Source organism: Gymnoscopelus microlampas (assembly GCF_963454915.1).
Source record: "Gymnoscopelus microlampas genome assembly, chromosome: 23".
In the NCBI taxonomy this organism is placed as follows: Eukaryota; Metazoa; Chordata; class Actinopteri; order Myctophiformes; family Myctophidae; genus Gymnoscopelus; species Gymnoscopelus microlampas.
Genome location: NC_139960.1, coordinates 10,660,787 through 10,680,333, shown reverse-complemented (window position 1 = coordinate 10,680,333; position 19,547 = coordinate 10,660,787). Strand labels below are relative to the sequence as shown.

At 43.8% G+C, this 19,547-nt stretch overlaps 1 protein-coding gene across 3 annotated transcripts in view; it reads right to left on the bottom strand.

Moving 5' to 3' along the window:
* wnk1b (WNK lysine deficient protein kinase 1b) overlaps positions 1 to 19,547 on the bottom strand; it is a 112,416-nt gene that overhangs the window by 42,561 nt on the left and 50,308 nt on the right. For 2 of the 3 annotated variants that reach the window (XM_084050434.1, XM_084050436.1), the window contains exons 6-11: positions 16,794 to 16,882; positions 13,468 to 13,607; positions 13,116 to 13,195; positions 12,063 to 12,224; positions 11,084 to 11,153; positions 10,198 to 10,394 (exon numbers count right to left, since the gene is read on the bottom strand). In XM_084050434.1, the coding sequence (XP_083906560.1) occupies positions 10,198 to 10,394; positions 11,084 to 11,153; positions 12,063 to 12,224; positions 13,116 to 13,195; positions 13,468 to 13,607; positions 16,794 to 16,882 (738 nt within the window). The remainder of the gene's footprint in view (positions 1 to 10,197; positions 10,395 to 11,083; positions 11,154 to 12,062; positions 12,225 to 13,115; positions 13,196 to 13,467; positions 13,608 to 16,793; positions 16,883 to 19,547) is intronic. The other variant, XM_084050435.1, reaches the window with a different exon arrangement.

Sequence of the window (19,547 nt, the reverse complement as noted above, 5' to 3'; positions counted from 1 at the left end):
TCAAACCAAAGGAAAATTTAATAAAGAAAAGACATTAAACAACAATTTTAAGCCTCTTCAATCCGACCACCTGCAGCGTTGAAGCAGCGCTAACCTCAGCAACGGTTAAGACAAAAATAATTATTAAAACAAATACACAAATATTAAAACCAGACACTACCTGTGTGGTAACATAGATGATGTCTGAACCCCCGGTTTGGTTTTGTTGTATGTTTCTGTGTGTTTGTTTATATAAATCAAAGTCACACTGCCTGGTAGTAATCCACAAAAACAAATGTTTTTTTTTTAAATGCTAAAAACTGCATACACAATTATTCATAATATGAATAATTGTGTATGCAGTTTTTAGCATTTGTTTAAATGCCTTTTTATACCTTTCATTCCAATTGCAGTGTGTAAATCTTTCTAGGTAGTTTTTGCTAAACTTTGCTGGATGCCAAGTGGACTTTGATTTGTACGATAAAGGTTTCAGGTATACCATCTGTACTGTATACCTGCACAAACACACACTTCTCATATACAGACGTACTGCGTATGAACATACATACAAAATATTACTTACTGGTACGTACACTACAAACAAAACAAAATGTAATACAAAACAGAACAGGGTGGGGGGGTTCAGATAGTTAATTTATAGCTTTAAAACCAGAGGGAGACTCAAAAACAACCTTAATGAAGTTTAAAAATCATTTGATTTGAAGCTTCAGAGTGACCAGGAATTATCTAACTCAAGTCTCATATTAGACATTAAGACTTGTTTTTTTTTTTTTGTGCCAAATGTCTGCCTATTATGACAGGCCCAGAATAGGGACGCCAGGGTTCATGAGGGTAATGACACCCAGGTGACAGAAATATGTTACTGTAGTAGATAGACAGGAGAGAAAGCTGTCACGGTGAGTCTCTCTCTGGAGCGGTGAGGTCGGCTTGAGAGGTTTAAAATCACAACCACAGCAACTAAATGGCTGACTGAATCACAGGGTTTGATATTATCCAATAACACAGAGCAGGTCTATGGGGAGGTATGATGCAAGCGACAACAGGAGAGGGAGAGCAGGGGAGTCTGGGTCACTTCACTGTTTGAAATGAATTCAGTTACTCTTTTGGAAAGGACTGACTGAGTCAGAATCCTACACCGTCTCAATTGTCAGTGCTTTTACTTCTACTCCTCTACATCTCAGAGGCAAATATTATACTTTTACTCCACTCCAATTATTTGAAAACTTTAGTCACTAGTTACTTTTCAGATATAAATTATGATATTATAAAACATACATTAACCACTTTAGCCCTATTTATACATAGGCTATTTGAAAATAGCTGATCTACAAGCTCACAACGTGTCGCATCGCGACGCGCTGTGAGCTTGTAGATCTGCTATTTTCAAATATTTTAGTACTTTTACTTTTGGTACTTTAAGTTCATTTTGATGCCAATATCTTTGGACTTTTACTCAAGAAAATTTTGAATTCTGGACTTTTCCTTGTAACAGAGTATTTCTATATTGCAGTATTGGTACTATTTCCACCACTGCTACTATTATTCCCCTCTATACGTGATATTCTACATCTATTCTTATTCAAATTGAGAGCACAGAGACACATATTAAACAGCTATAGCTGAAGTGATTTCAGACAGGAAGTGACACGGTGTTGGTTCTCAGTACCAGCAGAGGCTCATGGTACGTTATGTCGGACAGGGCGGGTACCAGGCCTCCCTGGCCCAGAGGCCAGGGGCTCTGCAGCAACGACGCTCCTCCTCCGGGAGGGAGATGCTCCGAGGACGGGGTGGCGAGCAGGAAGCTGGGCTGGGACGGAGGGTGTCCGCGGAGGTCACCGGGGTGCGGACCTCCCGAGGAGGAGTCGTAGCCCAGAGGAGCGGAGGAGGAGGAGTGGGAGGAGGGCAGGGGGATGCACTGGGCGGCCGAGGAGTCGTGAGGAGGTTGGAAGTGGTGGAGGAGGGCGGAGGAGGGCGGAGGCGACTGGAAGTCGCTGGCGTCAGAGGACGAGGCCAAGGAGTCGCCGCCGAGAGGCTCGGGGCTCCTGGCCTGGCCTCCTGCCGTGGTGATGTGGTGGAGGAGGAGGCTCCCGGGAGGCAGAGGGTGCTCCGGGCTGACGTAGGAGTACAGCTCCTCCGTCACCGGCTGCAGGCGGCCGTAAGACCCGGAGCCACCGGAGCCTTCCTCCAGGGGGAGGTCGACGGAGCTCCTCCTGACCCTGTACGCGGGATGCACCATCCTGGAGGCCAGGAGGCCCGGGTCCACCGCGGCGGCGGCGGCGGCCGCCGCGAGGTGGTACTCGAACATGCTCTCTGCGGCAGAGGGCGGGGGCGGGGCGTCGCCCAGCATGGGAGGGGCGGAGAGGGGGAAGGGAGAGGAGGAGGGAGGGTAGCATCCGTCTGAGGCTGAGGACGGCGCCGACGCACCGGCGGAGGCGCCGATGGGAGGGAGGGGCGTGTGCCTCTGCATCATGTGCGGGTGGAGGAAGGCGGGCTGGGGGGGAGGAGGGCCCTCGTAACCCCGGCTCACGGCGACCGCGTGATGCATCTGCTGGTGGTGGAGGCTCAGCTGGCCCAGCTGGTGCGCCATCTGATACCCCCCGTACGCCATGGCCTCGTAGTGGTCCAACAGGGCCGCCTGGTTGAGGCTCCGCCTCCGCACGGACTCCTGCACCTCCTGCTCCGCCCTCATGTCCTTGTAGCCGTAGGGGAAGGGGTCCGTCTGCCCCGCCCCCAGACGCTGGGCCATGCCGGGGTTGAGCAGGTAGAGCGGAGGGGGCTCCGCGGCGGACTCCAGGCCGGAGAACGGGTGCAGGCTGCTGGCGTAGCGCGTGTACGTGGGCTGGAAGTGGCGCGTGTGCGCCTCCAGGATGGAGGTGCTCTTGCGCCGCTGGCCTGTGTAGTTTTTGGGAGGACAGGAGGGAGGAGGGGAGAAGGAGATGGGGCGCTCGGGTATGGAGGGAAAGAAGAACGCGGAGGGCTCGGGGAGGGGTGTGAACGGGAGGTTTCCTCCTCCTCCACCTCCTCCTCCTCCACTGTACGGGCTGTAGGGCTGACCCTGCTGTGAAAAATGCATACATAACAATGCCAGACGTTAAGAAGGGAGAGAGAGAGAGAGAGAGAGAAATATGCAGAGAGCTAAGTAGAGGAAAAGAACAGTTTGTAAAAATCGAGATGCTGTCTTCAGTCCAGAAGACAGACAGACAGACAGACAGACAGACAGACAGACAGACAGACAGACAGACAGACAGACAGACAGACAGACAGACAGACACAGACATTAAACACACAATGTGTCTCAGATGAGCAAACATCAGCATGGTGAGGGGATAGACTGAAAGACAGATTACAACCAGAGAGACAGACAGACGGAGAGAGAACAAACAGAGATGAGAAACAAAAAGAAACACCCGCAGGTGGACAGACAGACTGGAACAGACAGACGGACATAGAACAACAAAGAGAGATGAGAGACAACACACACACACACACACAGACAGACAGACAGTCTCAGTGAGGTATTGAATACAGAGCAGAGAAAGGCTTGACGTTTGCTCTGAAGTCACCAAACTATCAGAAGCTGCTGTGCTACTGTACATTGTCAGAGTAGACACTTACCCATTCAATCCGGGAACAAATTTGTGTAATTTTAAGATTTTTTTGGCTATTCAAAAATAGCAGATCTATTATCTGCTATTTTTTGAAGAATCGCGAATATTTGTGCAAATCTTTGAAGATGTATTTTTTAACTCAAACATTAACAAAAATAGCAGATCTACAAGCTCATAGTGCGGCACTCGGTGCCACACTATGAGCTTGTATATCTGGTACTTTTTGAATAGCCATAGAAATAAAAAAAAATGACACACGTGCTGCATTCCCGGTCTTAATGGGTTAAAGCCCGGATGTCGGTCAGGCTCTAGTAGACAGACGACCATCCTCATACATCCTCAAACAAAACGGAACTATGAGACGAACTATCTCACATCCGAGTTGATATAATTAATACCAAACTACCGTGGCCACAAACCATGTTGTTGAAAAGAACAGAACACTTGTCTGTTCACATGATGAAAGATTCAATCTGACATGACTATGTCTTGTGACTGAGAGTCATGATGTTTGGACAAGCTAATAGGAAAGGAATTTTAACTAATTTAGACAAATTTTGAGGTTAAGCTAATGACACTGCTAGCGTTTCACAATATTCTGTCAAGCTAATAGGAGGGGACTTTTTTTGACACGTTAAATAATCAGTTGTTTGTCAGTGTCTGTCAGAGCAAAGCCTACAGTCTGAGCCAGTCAGTCTGTATTTAATGAGAACACAGGGTGGTCAGATACAGACAGGCCCAGGGAGAGAGAGATGCATGGATGAGAAGACATAGAGTCCCCAGTGTCAATATAACTCCAAGAGTGTACAAATGTTCACACTCCGAGTTTAACTAGAACGGATGAATTTACCATGGAGGGCAGGGAAAGTAACAGAGACCTACCCAGGTGACTGGAACAGAACAAACTAGATTTGTTGGACCAATTATGTAGCAATAGCTAGCTTAAGCTACGGCCATCATTGCCCTGCTGACATCAGTGTACCTGCTGTTCAGAACCAAATAAAGAACTTTTGATGTAGCTACTCGCTCCTAATTTAATATCGTGAGGGACAGCTGAATTTTGTAAATTTGATCAAAATCTCGATTCAATTTTCAGGTATTGAGATTGGCAGAGAATTCCCTCAACGCGCGGCCTGTTTACCCGGTATCCTTGTTTCTTTGTAGCACTTAATTGTTTTTCTTTGCACTCTACTTACTTGGCCGTTTACCCTGTCATTTGTTGACTAGGGTTAATGCCAATTACTCTGATCTTGCGCTTTATAAGTTGCTCTGCATAAGCTAAAACGCCCAAACTATAAATTGTAATGTTGCACAGAGCACAATGCTCTCATAACACGGGCTATAAAGTAACTAATTGATAAACTAATTTAATGTTCTCATTCCAAGAGGCTGTTGACGGTTTCCTTGGCGCCACATTGTTGCCCAAAGCTGCATGCTGCTAATTCTGCACATCAGCACGGAGAATATAAGACTGATGCTCCATTCTTAGCTTAGATACAATTAGACTCAGCCACCAAAACAAGACATAGTACACGGGATACATGGTGGCGACACTATTCTACAACACAACCTTGATTAAGACACAGATATAACTATTTGACTTATATAAAAAGTTTTAACAATTTGACTTTTATAAAAAAACTTTGGGTATTTTTAAAAACATTAACTGCAGTTTTTAACGGGTAGCTCAGTCGGTAGAACACTCGCTTTGGACCACGAGGTTTGGGGTTTGATCCCGGGGTACGCCAACTCGGCATGAGTAGCAATCGTACTCATCCTAAGTACTGAGAGCTGATGGTGGGTGATGCACTTCAACACAGCAATCTATCTTCATACCAGGGGTCTAGCACGTTTTAAAGGGGATCGACACCCTCGTTCTCGGCCGATAAAAAGCCACTTCAACCTACTTATTTACTTATCTTAAATGTAATTTATCTTAGTGGCATTTCTTAAAGAAGAAAATAACAGATTTCTGAAATGTTTTTATTTTATTTTATTTTTTATTCAACCTTTAAGGTGATAACGCAACTTCAAAATTCTCTGCTTCTTAGGCTGATAATTCTGTCGCTATCATGGACATTTGAATTTTGTTTTCTCCACTGACTATTTTCAAACTTTTAGAATCACTCGACACTTTCAAATAAATGTCACTGTGTTGCATCATCTTTCTAAATTTAAGTTGATTTTCATACGGTCCTTCTGACATTATGATCTATTATCAGACACCAGTGCAGTCCCCAGTGTGAGCATTTAGTGTTCGTTGGGTATTGATAAGATTCTTAATTTTAGGCCTTGATTATTTCACTGTATTCCTGTGACTTTGACAAGTCACGTTCACAATGTACAAATTAATACCACTCGTCATCACGATTTCCTGCTTCTTGCAGTGGAGGAAGTTCAAATGCAGTGTCAAACTAAAGTGTGCTATAGCTGGCCCATGCAAGGGATTGTGTTTGTTGTAGTCATAATTACTGCCTACATCTGTGAACTTTAACTTAGCTTGTTGAACTAGAAAACTAAAGCCAACGAAGCAAAGAACATTAATGTCCTGTTTCCTGTTCTTATCAACTGAAACTGAAATAACAAACACCACAACACAATCAGCACTAGTTCTCGTGATACTCTCCCTCCCTGTCTCTCTCCCTGGTTCTGTCCAGGCTAAAGCCCGATTTACACTTTGTCACGCGACAGAGCATAAATTAGGCCTACGGTGAACGTACGGAAGAGGAGTAGAGCGTGGGCAGGCTGGCCCTCCTCTGCCGGGCTCTGGGATGGGGGGATGATGATGATGAAGAGGAGGAGGAGTGGAGAGGGAGGACCGTCTCCAGAGCCTTGGAGAGACGCCCCGCAAACGTCTCCCTCTCCAGCGCCAGGGGGGAGGGGCAGTGGGAGGAGGGGGCGTGGCCAAGGTCTGGCGGAGGGGTGGAGGAGGGCGGAGGAACCAGGAACGCAGGAGCAAAGGACGAGGAAGAGGGAACGCAAACAGACATGCTACGGTTTCTACGGCGATGGGAGGCGGGCTGCGGAGATGGAGCCAAGATGGAAAACAAGACACACCCACACTTGATGAAAAAATGAAACAGAAAATGAGAATGTACACACAAACTAACAAAAAACATCACAATGTACACAACTGACAGAAAACAGCCATGTACAGAACATAAGACAATACACACAGGGCTCTGTGCGTATAGTAGATGCTACAGTATGTAGAAGGGAGATCACTTGCTCATTGGTACAATGCAGCAGAGACTTTGCTGAGTACTACTGAGCCCACATTCCAGCGCTTATTGTGCCATCTTCATCAGTGACCGCTCCCTCCTCTCTCCCCTCACAATGTTTCTACAGAGGAATGATGTTTATGTGTGCCCTTTATTCTACCACCGCCTCCATTGTGTTGTGGAAATAGAACGATGGTAATAGGAGGAGGAACAGAACAAGTGTTTTGGGTAGCTACTGTGCATAGGAATTACTGGACAGTGAGAGGAAAAGAAGGGGAGAAGAAAAGGTCAAGTGGAGAGGCCATTCCTCGTATGGCTGATCTTCTCCCTTCTACTTTGAGATTCATGAAACCTGCATTTCACTCCACAGGAGTAGACTGTTAGGGTCCTCTGACAATCAAATTAGGTTGGTGAACTGAAAAGAGATGGGGCATTATTTATAAATGCGTTAAAACTCGAGCAGTACATTTAAAATTCCTTGCGAACATGTATACAGATTTCCTTTTTTTTGAATGTCCCTCCGATGTTTTAGTGCTCGTAGGGGAAAACCCTATGAGGACTTCAAAGTGAGAAAACAGGGAGCTACGCAAAGTGTTCAACGCTTTGAAGCGTAGATCGTAAAGCTTGTTTAGGTACTGCACACAACAAACTGAATTCCACTTCATTCCCACAGGAGCTCCGCATTTTTGTCGGAGCTTGAGAGAGAAGTAAAGACAGCTCTCCAAATTACACTAAGTTATGATTGAGGCTGAAGGCATCCTCAATTCAAAACCTTTGGGCTATGTTTCCTCTGAGGTTGCAAATTGTATTTAAAAAAATGCAAAAATAGCAGATCTACTAGCTCATAAAGCAACGCATCGATCATCTATTTTAGCTATTTTTTGCATGATAACTGATAGGACTGGTTATGGCTACTTTCACTGTTTGTTCCTGCTGTTTGTTTATCAATCAAATAAAATATATTACACTAGAGTTTCGGGGGGCTACGCCCCCCTCAACCCCAGCCGCGCACGGGGCGTTGCGTTTGTTGGTCCCTCCGTGTCCCTGTCTCTGTATCCGTGTAGCTGCAGCACAGAGTGGGCAGTATAGATGGGGATTATGGCTGTTAGAGGCATGTACGCGCACGGGGCCCGCGTGGGCGTGTGTATATGGGGGTAGACAAATTGTCTAAGTAACATTTGCAAAAAGGAAAAAAAAAAAAAAAAAGTGTAAGAAAGTGTAATGTAAAAGTTACAAAATGATGAAAAATAAGTAGAAGAAATTATATTTTGTATGTTTCGCGGACCACCAGGGGGTCCGCGGACCCCCTGGTGGTCCGCGCGGAAATCGTGGGATGAAAATTTCCAAAAGGAAAAAAAAAAAAAAAAAAAAAAAATATGAAGGTGGTTGCTTGTTTTTCTGAAAGCTGGCGAATGGCAGCCCTTTCTGCAAGATGGCGGCCGCCTGGTGTTGTTGTGATTTGGTCGTGCGCACGTGCTCTCGGTTACACAGCGTTGTACTGGCGAAGTATAGTTCTCGCTTACACAGACATGTCCAGACATGTTGTAGGTCCCTCCGTGTCCCTGTCTGTGTGTCCGTGTAGCTGCAGCACAGAGTGGGCTCCGTGTCCCTGTCTGTGTGTCCGTGTAGCTGCAGCACAGAGTGGGCAGTAGAGATTTCTGGCGCAGGCTGTGCAAACCTGGCAACGCAGCGCATGCTGGCGCACGTTACACCAGAAATGGTGCCTGGAGAAAATGGTGACCAAAAAAAAAGTTTTGAAAAAAAGGAAAAAACCCCCGCAGCGGCTGGCTGCTGTTGTGCTGATGAGGTCGTGCGCACGGTAAACGGTACGAAGCTGGCTCCCCTTCCGTTTTGTCCGACATTTGGTGAGTAGAATTAATTATGTTGCGCGGTGGAAACGGTGTAGTGAGCAGTGAGATGTCCCCTACGCGAGGCGTAAATTCAGCGCGGCCGGCGTGGCGAGTCAGTAGGCGACATGTGGTCTGTCGGTGCGTTGTTTATTCGATAACAGAGCTGTGGGGTGTCACCACCGAGGGTGCGGAAGTTGCTCGCCATTTATATAGTTAGATACAGTATAATGTTGGTGCTCCTCACCTTTTGAAGTTGCTACTAAGTAAAACATATCAAATAATTTCAAGCCCTGTACAAAACAGGAAAACAAAAAAAAACACAATACATAACATGACTAATGGAAAAATAACACAATGTAAAGTACACACAACAGAAAATAACACCATGTAGACTCTATGAATAGAAAGTAATAACATGTACACTCAACTAATAGAAAATAACACAATGTAAAGACTACATAATAGAAAATAACAACGTACACACTACACATGTATATAAAAACATAACATAAACTTACAATAAGTGCCGCAATAGGAGCAGTAGAACAGAGGAGAATAGAAAGAAGAGAGAGAACAGGATACAGTTCTACCTAGACTTTATCTAACTGTCTGTCTGAGAGTCTCTCTGTCTGTCTGTCTGGTCAACAGGTGATGAACTGGTTGTAACTGACAGAAGTAGTTTAGGTACCTCGGCATTTCACGGTTCTAGTTCTGCAAACGCACACAAAAGCACAACAAACTCCCAATGATATCACAAAATGGCAAGTCAGGTGTGTGTGTGTGTGTGTGTGTGTGTGTGTGTGTGTGTGTGTGTGTGTGGCACTACACTGTCTCTCTGCATTCTACGTAGGCCTGTCACAGTTATTACATAATCGTCTAATCTAATCGCAATTATTTGAGTTGAGTTTATCACAATTATTTTGTCATAATCGTCATAATCGTTTCCATGTTCAAGAAATGTTCATACATAAAATTGCAGAAATAGCAGATCTACAAGCTTACAACATGTCACTTTGTGGCACGTTGTAAGCTTGTAGATCTGCTATTTCTGTAATTTTTACCTTTTTTTAAAGTATAAAATTCAGTTATTTGTCATATCTGCCACGTGCACTTTTTTTTTATTACCAGGCAAACAGAAATGTATGTTTTATTCGCACGTTCTAATGTTCAACGCCAAAAACACAATTAATTAATTAATCGCAATTATTAGTGTAACAATTAATCGTCAACTTAAATTTGTAATCGTGATAGCCCTAATTCTACATATGTGATTATTTACTGTACCTTGCTTATTGTAAGTCGCTCTGGATAAGAGGATCCGCTAAATGCCCACGTGGGCAATTGTACAACGTGCACGTTGTAAAATTGTTTGTGTGTTATTTGTGTTACATGGGACAGTAAAACACCACAGCAGTTGTTTGTAAAATGCAAGTGAGTTTGTGCATCCTGTTATTTCGATATATAAAGACAACACAGAAAACGCTGTCGCACTTTGATGACGACAGCAGCGCCACTCACCATTGGCTGAGGTGGAGGGTATGCTGGGTGCTGTGTGGGGGGGTAGGGGGGCGGGGCTTGGGCCTGGGAAGGAGGAGGGGCCTGCTGGGACGATGACGTGGGGGGGCAGCCGTAGGACATGGCCAGCTGACCCTGGAGGGACGCGTCGGAGGATAATACAGACGCACCCTGAAGAACGCTGTCTACGACTCCTTCAGCTGTACAGTGGGATAAATAAGGACAGAGACATGGAGGGACGTTAGGAATGGTAGTTTCATGTAAGACAGTGGTTCTCAACCTGTGGTCCCCGCATGATTTTGTGGGGGTCCCCAGATGACAGTGAAGTGACGATTTAAGGACTTTTTAGACCTTTTTAATACCCCAAAAAGAAAGAGAAGAAAAAGACTATTACTGCATCAAAAGTAATCAAGAAACTATACTATAAAAACTGGTCAAACATTGGCCAAATTGTCAAATAATATAAGAAAGAGGCAAACCCTTTGAAAATAGCCGATCTACAAGCTTGTAGATCGGCTATTTTCACAATATTTATCTGTGGAACCGAAAATGTAATGCCTCAAATCCTACATTCCAAGAGCCTATCAGGGTCCCCAGTTCAAATATGATTCTTTTGGGGGGTCACGTCCTGAAAAGGTTGAGAACCACTGATGTCAGGTTAGTCTTGTATGTCAGAGAGGTTTGTTGAAGTGTTCCTTCGACTTACATTGTAAAAGACTTGAATGTACATGTATATTTGATGCAAATGTAAGGTGCTTTGAAACTCTGTTTTAGAAAGGGCTGTACAAAAAAAAGATTACTATCATTATTAATAGTAATGTTATTATTACATGTCAGAGGTGAGTAAAAATAGTAAGTAGTAGTAATTAAAGTAAGTTAAAAGTCTTACATGTGAGGCTGCTCTGATAATGAAGCTGTTGAAGTTGTGACTCTGCTTCAAGCTCCTCCATATCAGCCTGCTGGAAACACACAAACTCACATTAAAAAAGATAGGGTAAGGGACTTTCCTTTGTTAAAATACGTGTTTTTTTCATTAACAGGGGTCTCCCCGTCTATCCAGCTTTTTAGTGAAGAGTAATTGTATTTTCAGGTCGGAATACCAATTTTATCCAGTTATGAGAGAGAGCTCACACAGGATACGGGATGAACAAGTGAAATGAGGAGTGATGACACAAATAAATAAGCAGAAAAAAATGGAACTGGAGCACTAAAATTGAAATTGAATAGGTACTCTCTCCTGATTGGCTAAAATTTGTCAACCCACCTGATTTTTTCCCCCCTGTTTATTAAAGAGCTGAAGAGACGGGGAGACCCCTGGTACCGAACAAACACTCTTTAGCAATGATTACTATCAGAATATAACACGCACGCATGCACACACACACACCAGTAGCCAGCAAACCAACTAAATTACGAATTGATTTAATTGTATTTCCAATTTCCACTACAGTACATCTCAGAGGCAAATATTGTACTTTTACTCCATTACAATTGTTTGAAAACTTTAGTTACTTTGTAGATTTTGATTATTATTACAACACATACATTAACCACTTTAGCCCTATACACATTTCGGCCATTTGAAAATAGCCGATGTACAAGCTCGCTTGTACTGTAGATCTGCTATTTTCAAAAGATTTGTATACATTATGAACTTGTGAAATGGGACATTCTGCACAATGAGTACTTTTGTTACCTTAAGTATATTTTGATGCCAATACTTTTGTACTTTTACTCGAGTACATTTTTAATTCTGGACTTTTACTTGTAACAGAGTATTTCTATATTGCAGTATTGATACGTTTACTTAAGTAAAAAAAAAAGTGTACTTTTGTCTGCCAAACCAACCAACTAGGTATCTAACTAACCAGTGTGTGGGTCTCTGGTGTTTGCAGCTCCTGGCGTCTCTTCTCCTGCTCTTCTCTGACCAGCTGTCTCTGCTGTCTCTTCCTTCTGATCAGAGACACTCTGTCTTTGATGGCTTTGGCCATCGTCTTATGGTCGCCCTCTGCAACGTAGCCAGACTCCACCTAACAACAACAACAAATCAATAACTGTATACCAGGGGTTCTCAAACGTTTTTATACCACGACCCCATATTATGAGGGAATCTTTTTGGCGACCCCATCAGCCGATGGAACCAAATGGACCCATGGTCCTTGTATTTGTACCGCCCATAAGGATTTAGCCAAAATATGTTGCTAGAAGTTCTAGTAACATATTACAACTCCAGTGGTTCTAGCCTAAAACCACAGGAGTTTCTTAATCCAGCACTCAAATGATCTCCCCGCATGGTGCTCGGTAATGTTACATCGCGATCGTGTGTGTGTGTCTTGTGTTGCCGGTTGTTGTTCTCGGTCAGTGTTGGAGGCGGAAATGTGTGTGTATGAGGAGTCAAGTGACCGTCCTCTCTTCTAGTTGGTCAAATGGAACCAAATGGACCTTAACAGGTCCATTTAGTTCGATTTGTACACTCTCAGAGTTACATTAACATTTTACAATATGAATTGGGGTCCCAGAGGTATAAATGCCATTAAATGGGGGTCCGTAGCATAATGCATGTTAAACTGGGGGTCCTTGAAATTAAAATGGTTGAGAATCACTGCTAGAGAGCCGTAAAAACCTTCTCTTATGGGGGTCCCTGGCATATCTTTTCAAATGGGGGTCTGCGGGCTAATAAGTGTCAATTTGGGGGTCCTTGACATGAATACGTTTGATAACCACTGCTCTAAGAGTTACAGTACAGTTTCCATTTGGAACCCCAGCAAGGAACCGGGAATTATACATTAGCAATTCATCATTACTCATTATGGATATGACTGACAGTCAGATGGCTCTGACTCAGGATTGGATGATTGTTTTTTAACCAGGTGTTAATTATGTGTTTGTGTTAATTAGAGGTCTAGGTGTGGGCCTGGTACCATTTCCTGGGCGACATCCTCAGGTATGTCCTTGTTCAGGTCAAAGGAGAACTCGATGGCCTCGTTGTCTTTATATTTCCCTGTGGACAAAACACATGAACACAGTAAATGTCAGTTCATGTTTCTTAACATAACACTTTCATTCACAAATGGTTAGCTCCCAGTGGTCAACAGTAGAAGACAATGGTTGTACTGGTCAGCACCCAGTGACAAATAGTAGAAGACTGTGGTTGTACTGGGCAGCTCCCAGTGACCAGTACAATGGGAGTGCAGTAGGGTAGCTCCCTGATGTGAATGGAAGTGTATAAATGTGAGTCAGAATGTTGCCTTTAAAATTATCCTTTTTTCATGCCTTTAAGCTTCTTAACGTCTTCGATGCGGAGCCACAGTTTGATGAAGATCATCTCTCCATCATCTTCCTCAGCAAGCTCCACCCGAACGCCTGTCTCCTCCTGAAAAAACGCATGGTTCAACAAGTCCTTGATGGCATACCTGGAGAGAGAGAGAAGAGATGAACTGATTATGAGTGTGTGTGTGTGTGTGTGTGTGTGTGTGTGTGTGTGTGTGTGTGTGTGTGTGTGTGTGTGTGTGTGTGTGTGTGTGTGTGTGTGTGTGTGTGTGTGTGTGTGTGGGCACACGCATCAAACAGGGAACAGATGTACATTACATAGAGGGAGAGCAGACTGTCAGTGGACATTTGCCTTTCATAGTGGAGCGTACTTGAAGCGTACTTAATCTCACTCTAGTATATATACAATTTGAATCCTGCGCCATGTCGGTTGTCAGTATGTACGAACGTTGTATGTGGCCAGTGTGACGTCATATGACATTACGGTCGTGACATCACGATGAGACACGCCAGTGTGACGTAATCTCACGACAGCATGACATCACATCCTACCTATAAATAGGTAGGATGCACCAGTTCGACGGCTTCCATCCTCAACACAACCCACGCCGACGGCCCTTTACACAAATAAACTAACTTCATCTCCTGCGATTTCAACTATCTTTTCACATTGTACACCACTGCACACTCCCCACAGGTCTGCCATACCAGGTCTGAGTAATCACAAAGTGGGTTTTGGTCATTGGAGAGGTGATGCATGTCACCTCTTTCTGAAGTGGGTACTTTCAAAGCCTGCCGTGGATTTAGGAGAGCACAAAACTCTCTCTCACACTGTGAGGTGCCTGTAAGGTGGCACTGCAAAGTGAACGACGCGTCACGCTAGACGTTCGGGCCGCGTAGCGGCCCGAACTTCTAGTAGACTACATTTCCCATGGATGAGTTGCAGACTCGCAGGGACACAAACATTAACCACTGCGTGGATCTCCAACATGCATTCTTTCAGGGTCCACTCAAGGTCTCATACGGGATTGTAGATTGTGATAATAAAAAAAGTGAAATTGGAAGTGATGATACAAAGGGCTGAGCAGACAAAATTGGAACTGGGACACTCTAAAATTGAAGCTGATAAATGGGTAATGCAAAACAAACGTAATGGTAGGACAAAACCACTGCTGCTGCCAGTGGGACAGTAGGTAGTCGATGACTTCAAATATCTCGGTGCCTGGACTTCCTCGACAGAACAGGACGTTCCGGAGGGCACTTGGGGCGTCAGTGGCTCAGGGGTAGAGTGGCCTGTGGAGCGGTCGGATGGGAACCGCAAGGTTTGATCCCGGGCTCCCCTAGAGTGTCGAAGTGTCCTTGAGCAAGACACTGAACCCCTAATTACTCCCGATGAGCAGGTTGGTGCCTTGCATGGTTTCCTCCGCCATCGGTGTATGAATGTGTGTGTGACTGGGTGAATGTAATGCACAATCTATGTAAAGCGCTTTGGATAAAAGCGCTATATAAATGCACCATTTACCAAATGTACCATTTACTTGCAAGGCATGCCTTGATTGGGAGATGAGGAAAGTGTGGAAATCATCAGAGATGGGAGATGACCTCCAATCAGTTTGTGGAATCAGTACTGTCTGCTATACAGGGCTGAGACATGGACACTCACGTCACAGCAGGAAAAAGGCCCTTGACGGAGTCTACCCAACAATGCTAAGAATGGCTCTTGGCATCACATGGGCGGACCACATACTACGGAGGCCCTCTCATGGGTCACAGACTAGGTCAGGGAGAGAAGGATGAGGCAGGCACCCGGAATTGGTGGTGAGCAAACTGACACTGTGGGAGCCACTGTGGGAGCCACTGTGGGAGCCCCTCCTAGCTAAGACATAGCTAGGAGGAGGGGAAAGAGACACACCACAGCAGTTCGCTGGGCCCATTCAAAACAGCCCTAAAAACTCATCTTTCTGGAGGCCTAAAGAGGAGCTAGTACCAGTTTCCCAGTAGACAGACGACCCCCCCCTCCCCTTTTTTGTACATATATTTTTTATTTCCTCATGCTTTTTTTTTTGTACACAATTTTTATTTTCTCATGCTTTTTCCCCCTTTTTTTGTATATTTTTTATTTTCTCATGCTTTTTTTTGTACATAGTGGTATTTTCTTTCCTCTGTATTTTTATGTTGATTTTTGAACTGTTTGGTTGCTACTATATATGTCTATGAAATTAATTCAAGGACCCCAACGGAAACAAGTCCGCAAGGACTTTTTGGGCCGGACCTTTTAGACAAAAGCATTATAAAAGTAACTGTGTTGTTTTACATTCTTTTGCCTAATAAAAATTTCAATCAATCAAAACCACCTACATAGACACTGTAAGCCATTCAACCCAGGAACGCATCTGTGTCATTCTATATCTATTTGGCTATTCAAAAATAGCAGATATACAAGCTCAAAATCGTGAAAAGTTTTGCTAATCTTTGAATATATTTTTTCTAAAGCTAACATTTGTAAAATATTTTGTTCCAGGGACCTCCAGAAGCAAAGATTTGAGTTACAAATGTTATATATAAATACATATATATATATATATATTCAAAGATTTGGAAAAATGTTCACGATTTTTCAAAAATAGAAGTTCTACGAGTGCCGGCCACGCTATGAGCTTGTATATCTGCTATTCTTGAATAGCCAAAGAAATCTAAAATGACAGAGATGCGTTCCCAGATTGAAGGGGTTAATGCTCTGTGTCTTAACGTTTTAACTATGTAAGCCCTACTGTACATACTTGACGAACGGCAAAAATAGCCACACTACAAACATTGACATGCCCAAAATAGTGACGCCAAGTTGAAAGTGGCAATCCACATACTTAATGATTTGTGTGAAGCCCTTTGAATTGTGATGTTGTAAAATGTGCTATACAAATAAACATGCCCTCGTACATTGTTGTAATTGCCCCTTTAGGATCACTCTCCATTAGGAGAGTGATCCTAGAGGGGCAATTACTCTTCCGCATTGACCCAGCAGTGGCTTGCTCTGAGTGATCACACAGGGGAGCAGTTTGGGGTTAGGCGTCTTGCTCAGGGGCAACTTAACCTGGCGGTACAAAGCCTGGAGGAGCCGAGGATCGAACCGGGGGACCTTCGGATTCCCAGACGGCCTCTCTAGCTCTTGAGCCACTGATGCTGTCAAACAAGACAAGGGACGTAAACGTTTCCGATGGTATCTTTAGTGTGTGTGTGTGTGTGTGTGTGTGTGTGTGTGTGTGTGTGTGTGTGTGTGTGTGTGTGTGTGTGTGTGTGTGTGTGTGTGTGTGTGTGTGTGTGCGCGTTACCTCTCATCTTTGTTCTGTCTGATACATCCCTCTATAATCTCCTTCACCTCAGGAATGGCCACTTTATCAAAACTCCCAGGCTTCACTCCCTACACACACACACACACACACACAGATATACAGCGACAAAATATTACGTTAAAGAAGTCAATGAAGCTTTACGAGCAACTCTCTCTCTCGCACGCACGTGTACGTGCGCGCACACACACACACACACACACACACACACACACACACACACACAGAGAAGATTAAGTTAAAGCCACTGAAGCTTGTAAGAGTTGACTTCCTTGGTATCATGAAAACAAGAAAAGCTCATTACAGCAACTACATAATTGAACGAGATGCAAAGCCAAACATATGCTCAGGCAAGTTAATTTATACGGTTTTACGGCGGTGTCACGTACAAGAGCAGATCACTTGTGCGCCCTGAGTACTTTCCGTTCTTTTTGGCAAGCGACACCCTTACATGATGGAGTAGATACAGTGTGCTTTGGGACAGCAGTTCTCAACCTTTTCAGGCCACGACCCACCAAAATAATCAAACTTGAAGTGGGGAACCCCCCACACCCCCCACCCTGACAAGCACTTTTGAAGGCATTCAATTTTGTTTGACTCTGTTCCACAGATAAATATTGTGATATAAATAACACGAGGCGTTGTGAGCTTGAAGATCGGCTATTTTCACAATGTTTGCCTCTTTCCTATATTATTTACAATTTGGTCAATGTTTGACCAGTTTTTATAGTAGCCTATAGTTAGTTGATTACTTTTTATGCAGTAATGGTCTTTTTCTTCTTTTTTTTAAGGTATTACAATTTAAAAAGGTCCTTAAATTGTAATAATAATAATACATTTTATCTGTAACGCACTTTATATTTGAACCAAATCTATAAGTGCTACATCAAAAACAAATATAATAATAAAACAGTGAAATGAATACAATTCAGATCAAAGGTCAGCCACACACATCTGAGAAAAAATCACTGAGTCTTGTCACTTCACTGTCATCTGGGGGACCCCCCCCAACATCATGTGGGCTGCCCCCTGGTGGTCCCGACCCACAGGTTTAGGACAGGGGTCTTCAACGTTTTCAGGCCAAGGACCCCCTAGTTGAGAGAGAGATGGAGCAGGGACCCCCCTCTATATTGTATAAAATTGTGTTTCAGATTAAACTTTTTTTGTTTAACTTGGTCTGCTCTTTTTTCCCTCTACACCTATACGTCTTTGATAAAAATAGCCGATCTACCATCTCACAACGCCTCGCAAGGCGTTGTGCGCTTGTAGATCTGCTATTTTTGGCTCAAGTTCTCCTCAGAAAAAGGATGTTAGGGTTCAAGTGGTTCATGTAATAAAAAAAAAATCATGTCACAGAGATTTGACGGACCCCCTGTAGTAACTCTGAGGACCCCCTAAGGGTCCCGGACCCCCTGTTGAAGACCCCTGGTTTAGGAGACTATAAAAGCACGAATGGCGCAGTGAGCGAATCTGAGATGAAGTGGTGGAAAGAGGTGCTGCACCACAGTGACGACTAACGAGATGAGCTGGGTGGTTCACTTCATACACGGATCTGCAAACACGCACATGACGTTTATTACATTATGGCCGATTAATGTATATTTTGACCCGAGAAATTGAATCTTACCAGTCACGTTGGCCGGCCAAAAAAGTACCTACTGGGAACCTTGTATATATATATAGGGTCCCCACACATTTTTAGCAATGAATTTCCAAAACTTTTCCAAAACTTTTCCAGAATATTCAGCCCAATTTCCAGGCCTATAAAACAATCATTCAGCGCAATAATGTGTCTCTTACTCCTATGTACAATGCCCAAAGATAGGCAGTGTAGCAAAAATAAAGCATAGAATATAAAATAGTACAATTTCATTTGTCATTTTGTGCAAAATTAGGGCATAGTGACCCTGCGAGCGAAAATAGGAGGGGCGGACGACGTCGTTGCACGGTTCGTTGTCGCTCGCGGTAGGTCAGGACGGTCTCATTCAAAAACATGTATTTGAATGAGATTTCATCGCTTCGCGTCACGTCGCATCACGTCGCATCACGTCGCATCGCTGGCAGTGCGGATGGGGTGTTACACAGCCCGTTCGGCGAAAAACTACTTATGTTACATATTTTGTGTAATGGTTTACATGTTTATGAAAATGTTTTGTATTAAAAAAAATCAATAGCCAAAAACAATGCATAGCCAAATATTTTTCCAGGACCCTTGATAAATTCCAGGACCTTTGATCAATTCCAAACCTTTTCCAGTACTGGATTTTTTTTTTTTTTATTTCAAAATATTTCCAGGAATTTCATGACCGTGGGGACCCTGTATATATCACAGGTCGTGTTAGCTCGGTAATTGGTCGCTGACATTGTTTTGAATGTTTTTTTATGACAAAAGCCATAAAACATAATTCCCATTGGACGTTCCAGCAGGTTAAAAAAAAACTGCAATTTATTATCACTGCAAATCAGAATCTCTCTCTCTCGCTCACACACACACACACACACACACACACACACACACACACACACGCGCACACACACACACGACACGCACACACACAACAGACACTGTCACAGGAGTACTGTGTGAGAAGTTATGTGTGGAACTGTTTACGAAAAATTACATGAAAACAAGGTCAGACTTAACAGCTGTCCATGTAGAGCAACTGCCACGTTGCATCGCGCACAGGTGAAACCACAACAATAATCATAAAGATCACACGACGACAAATCATTATG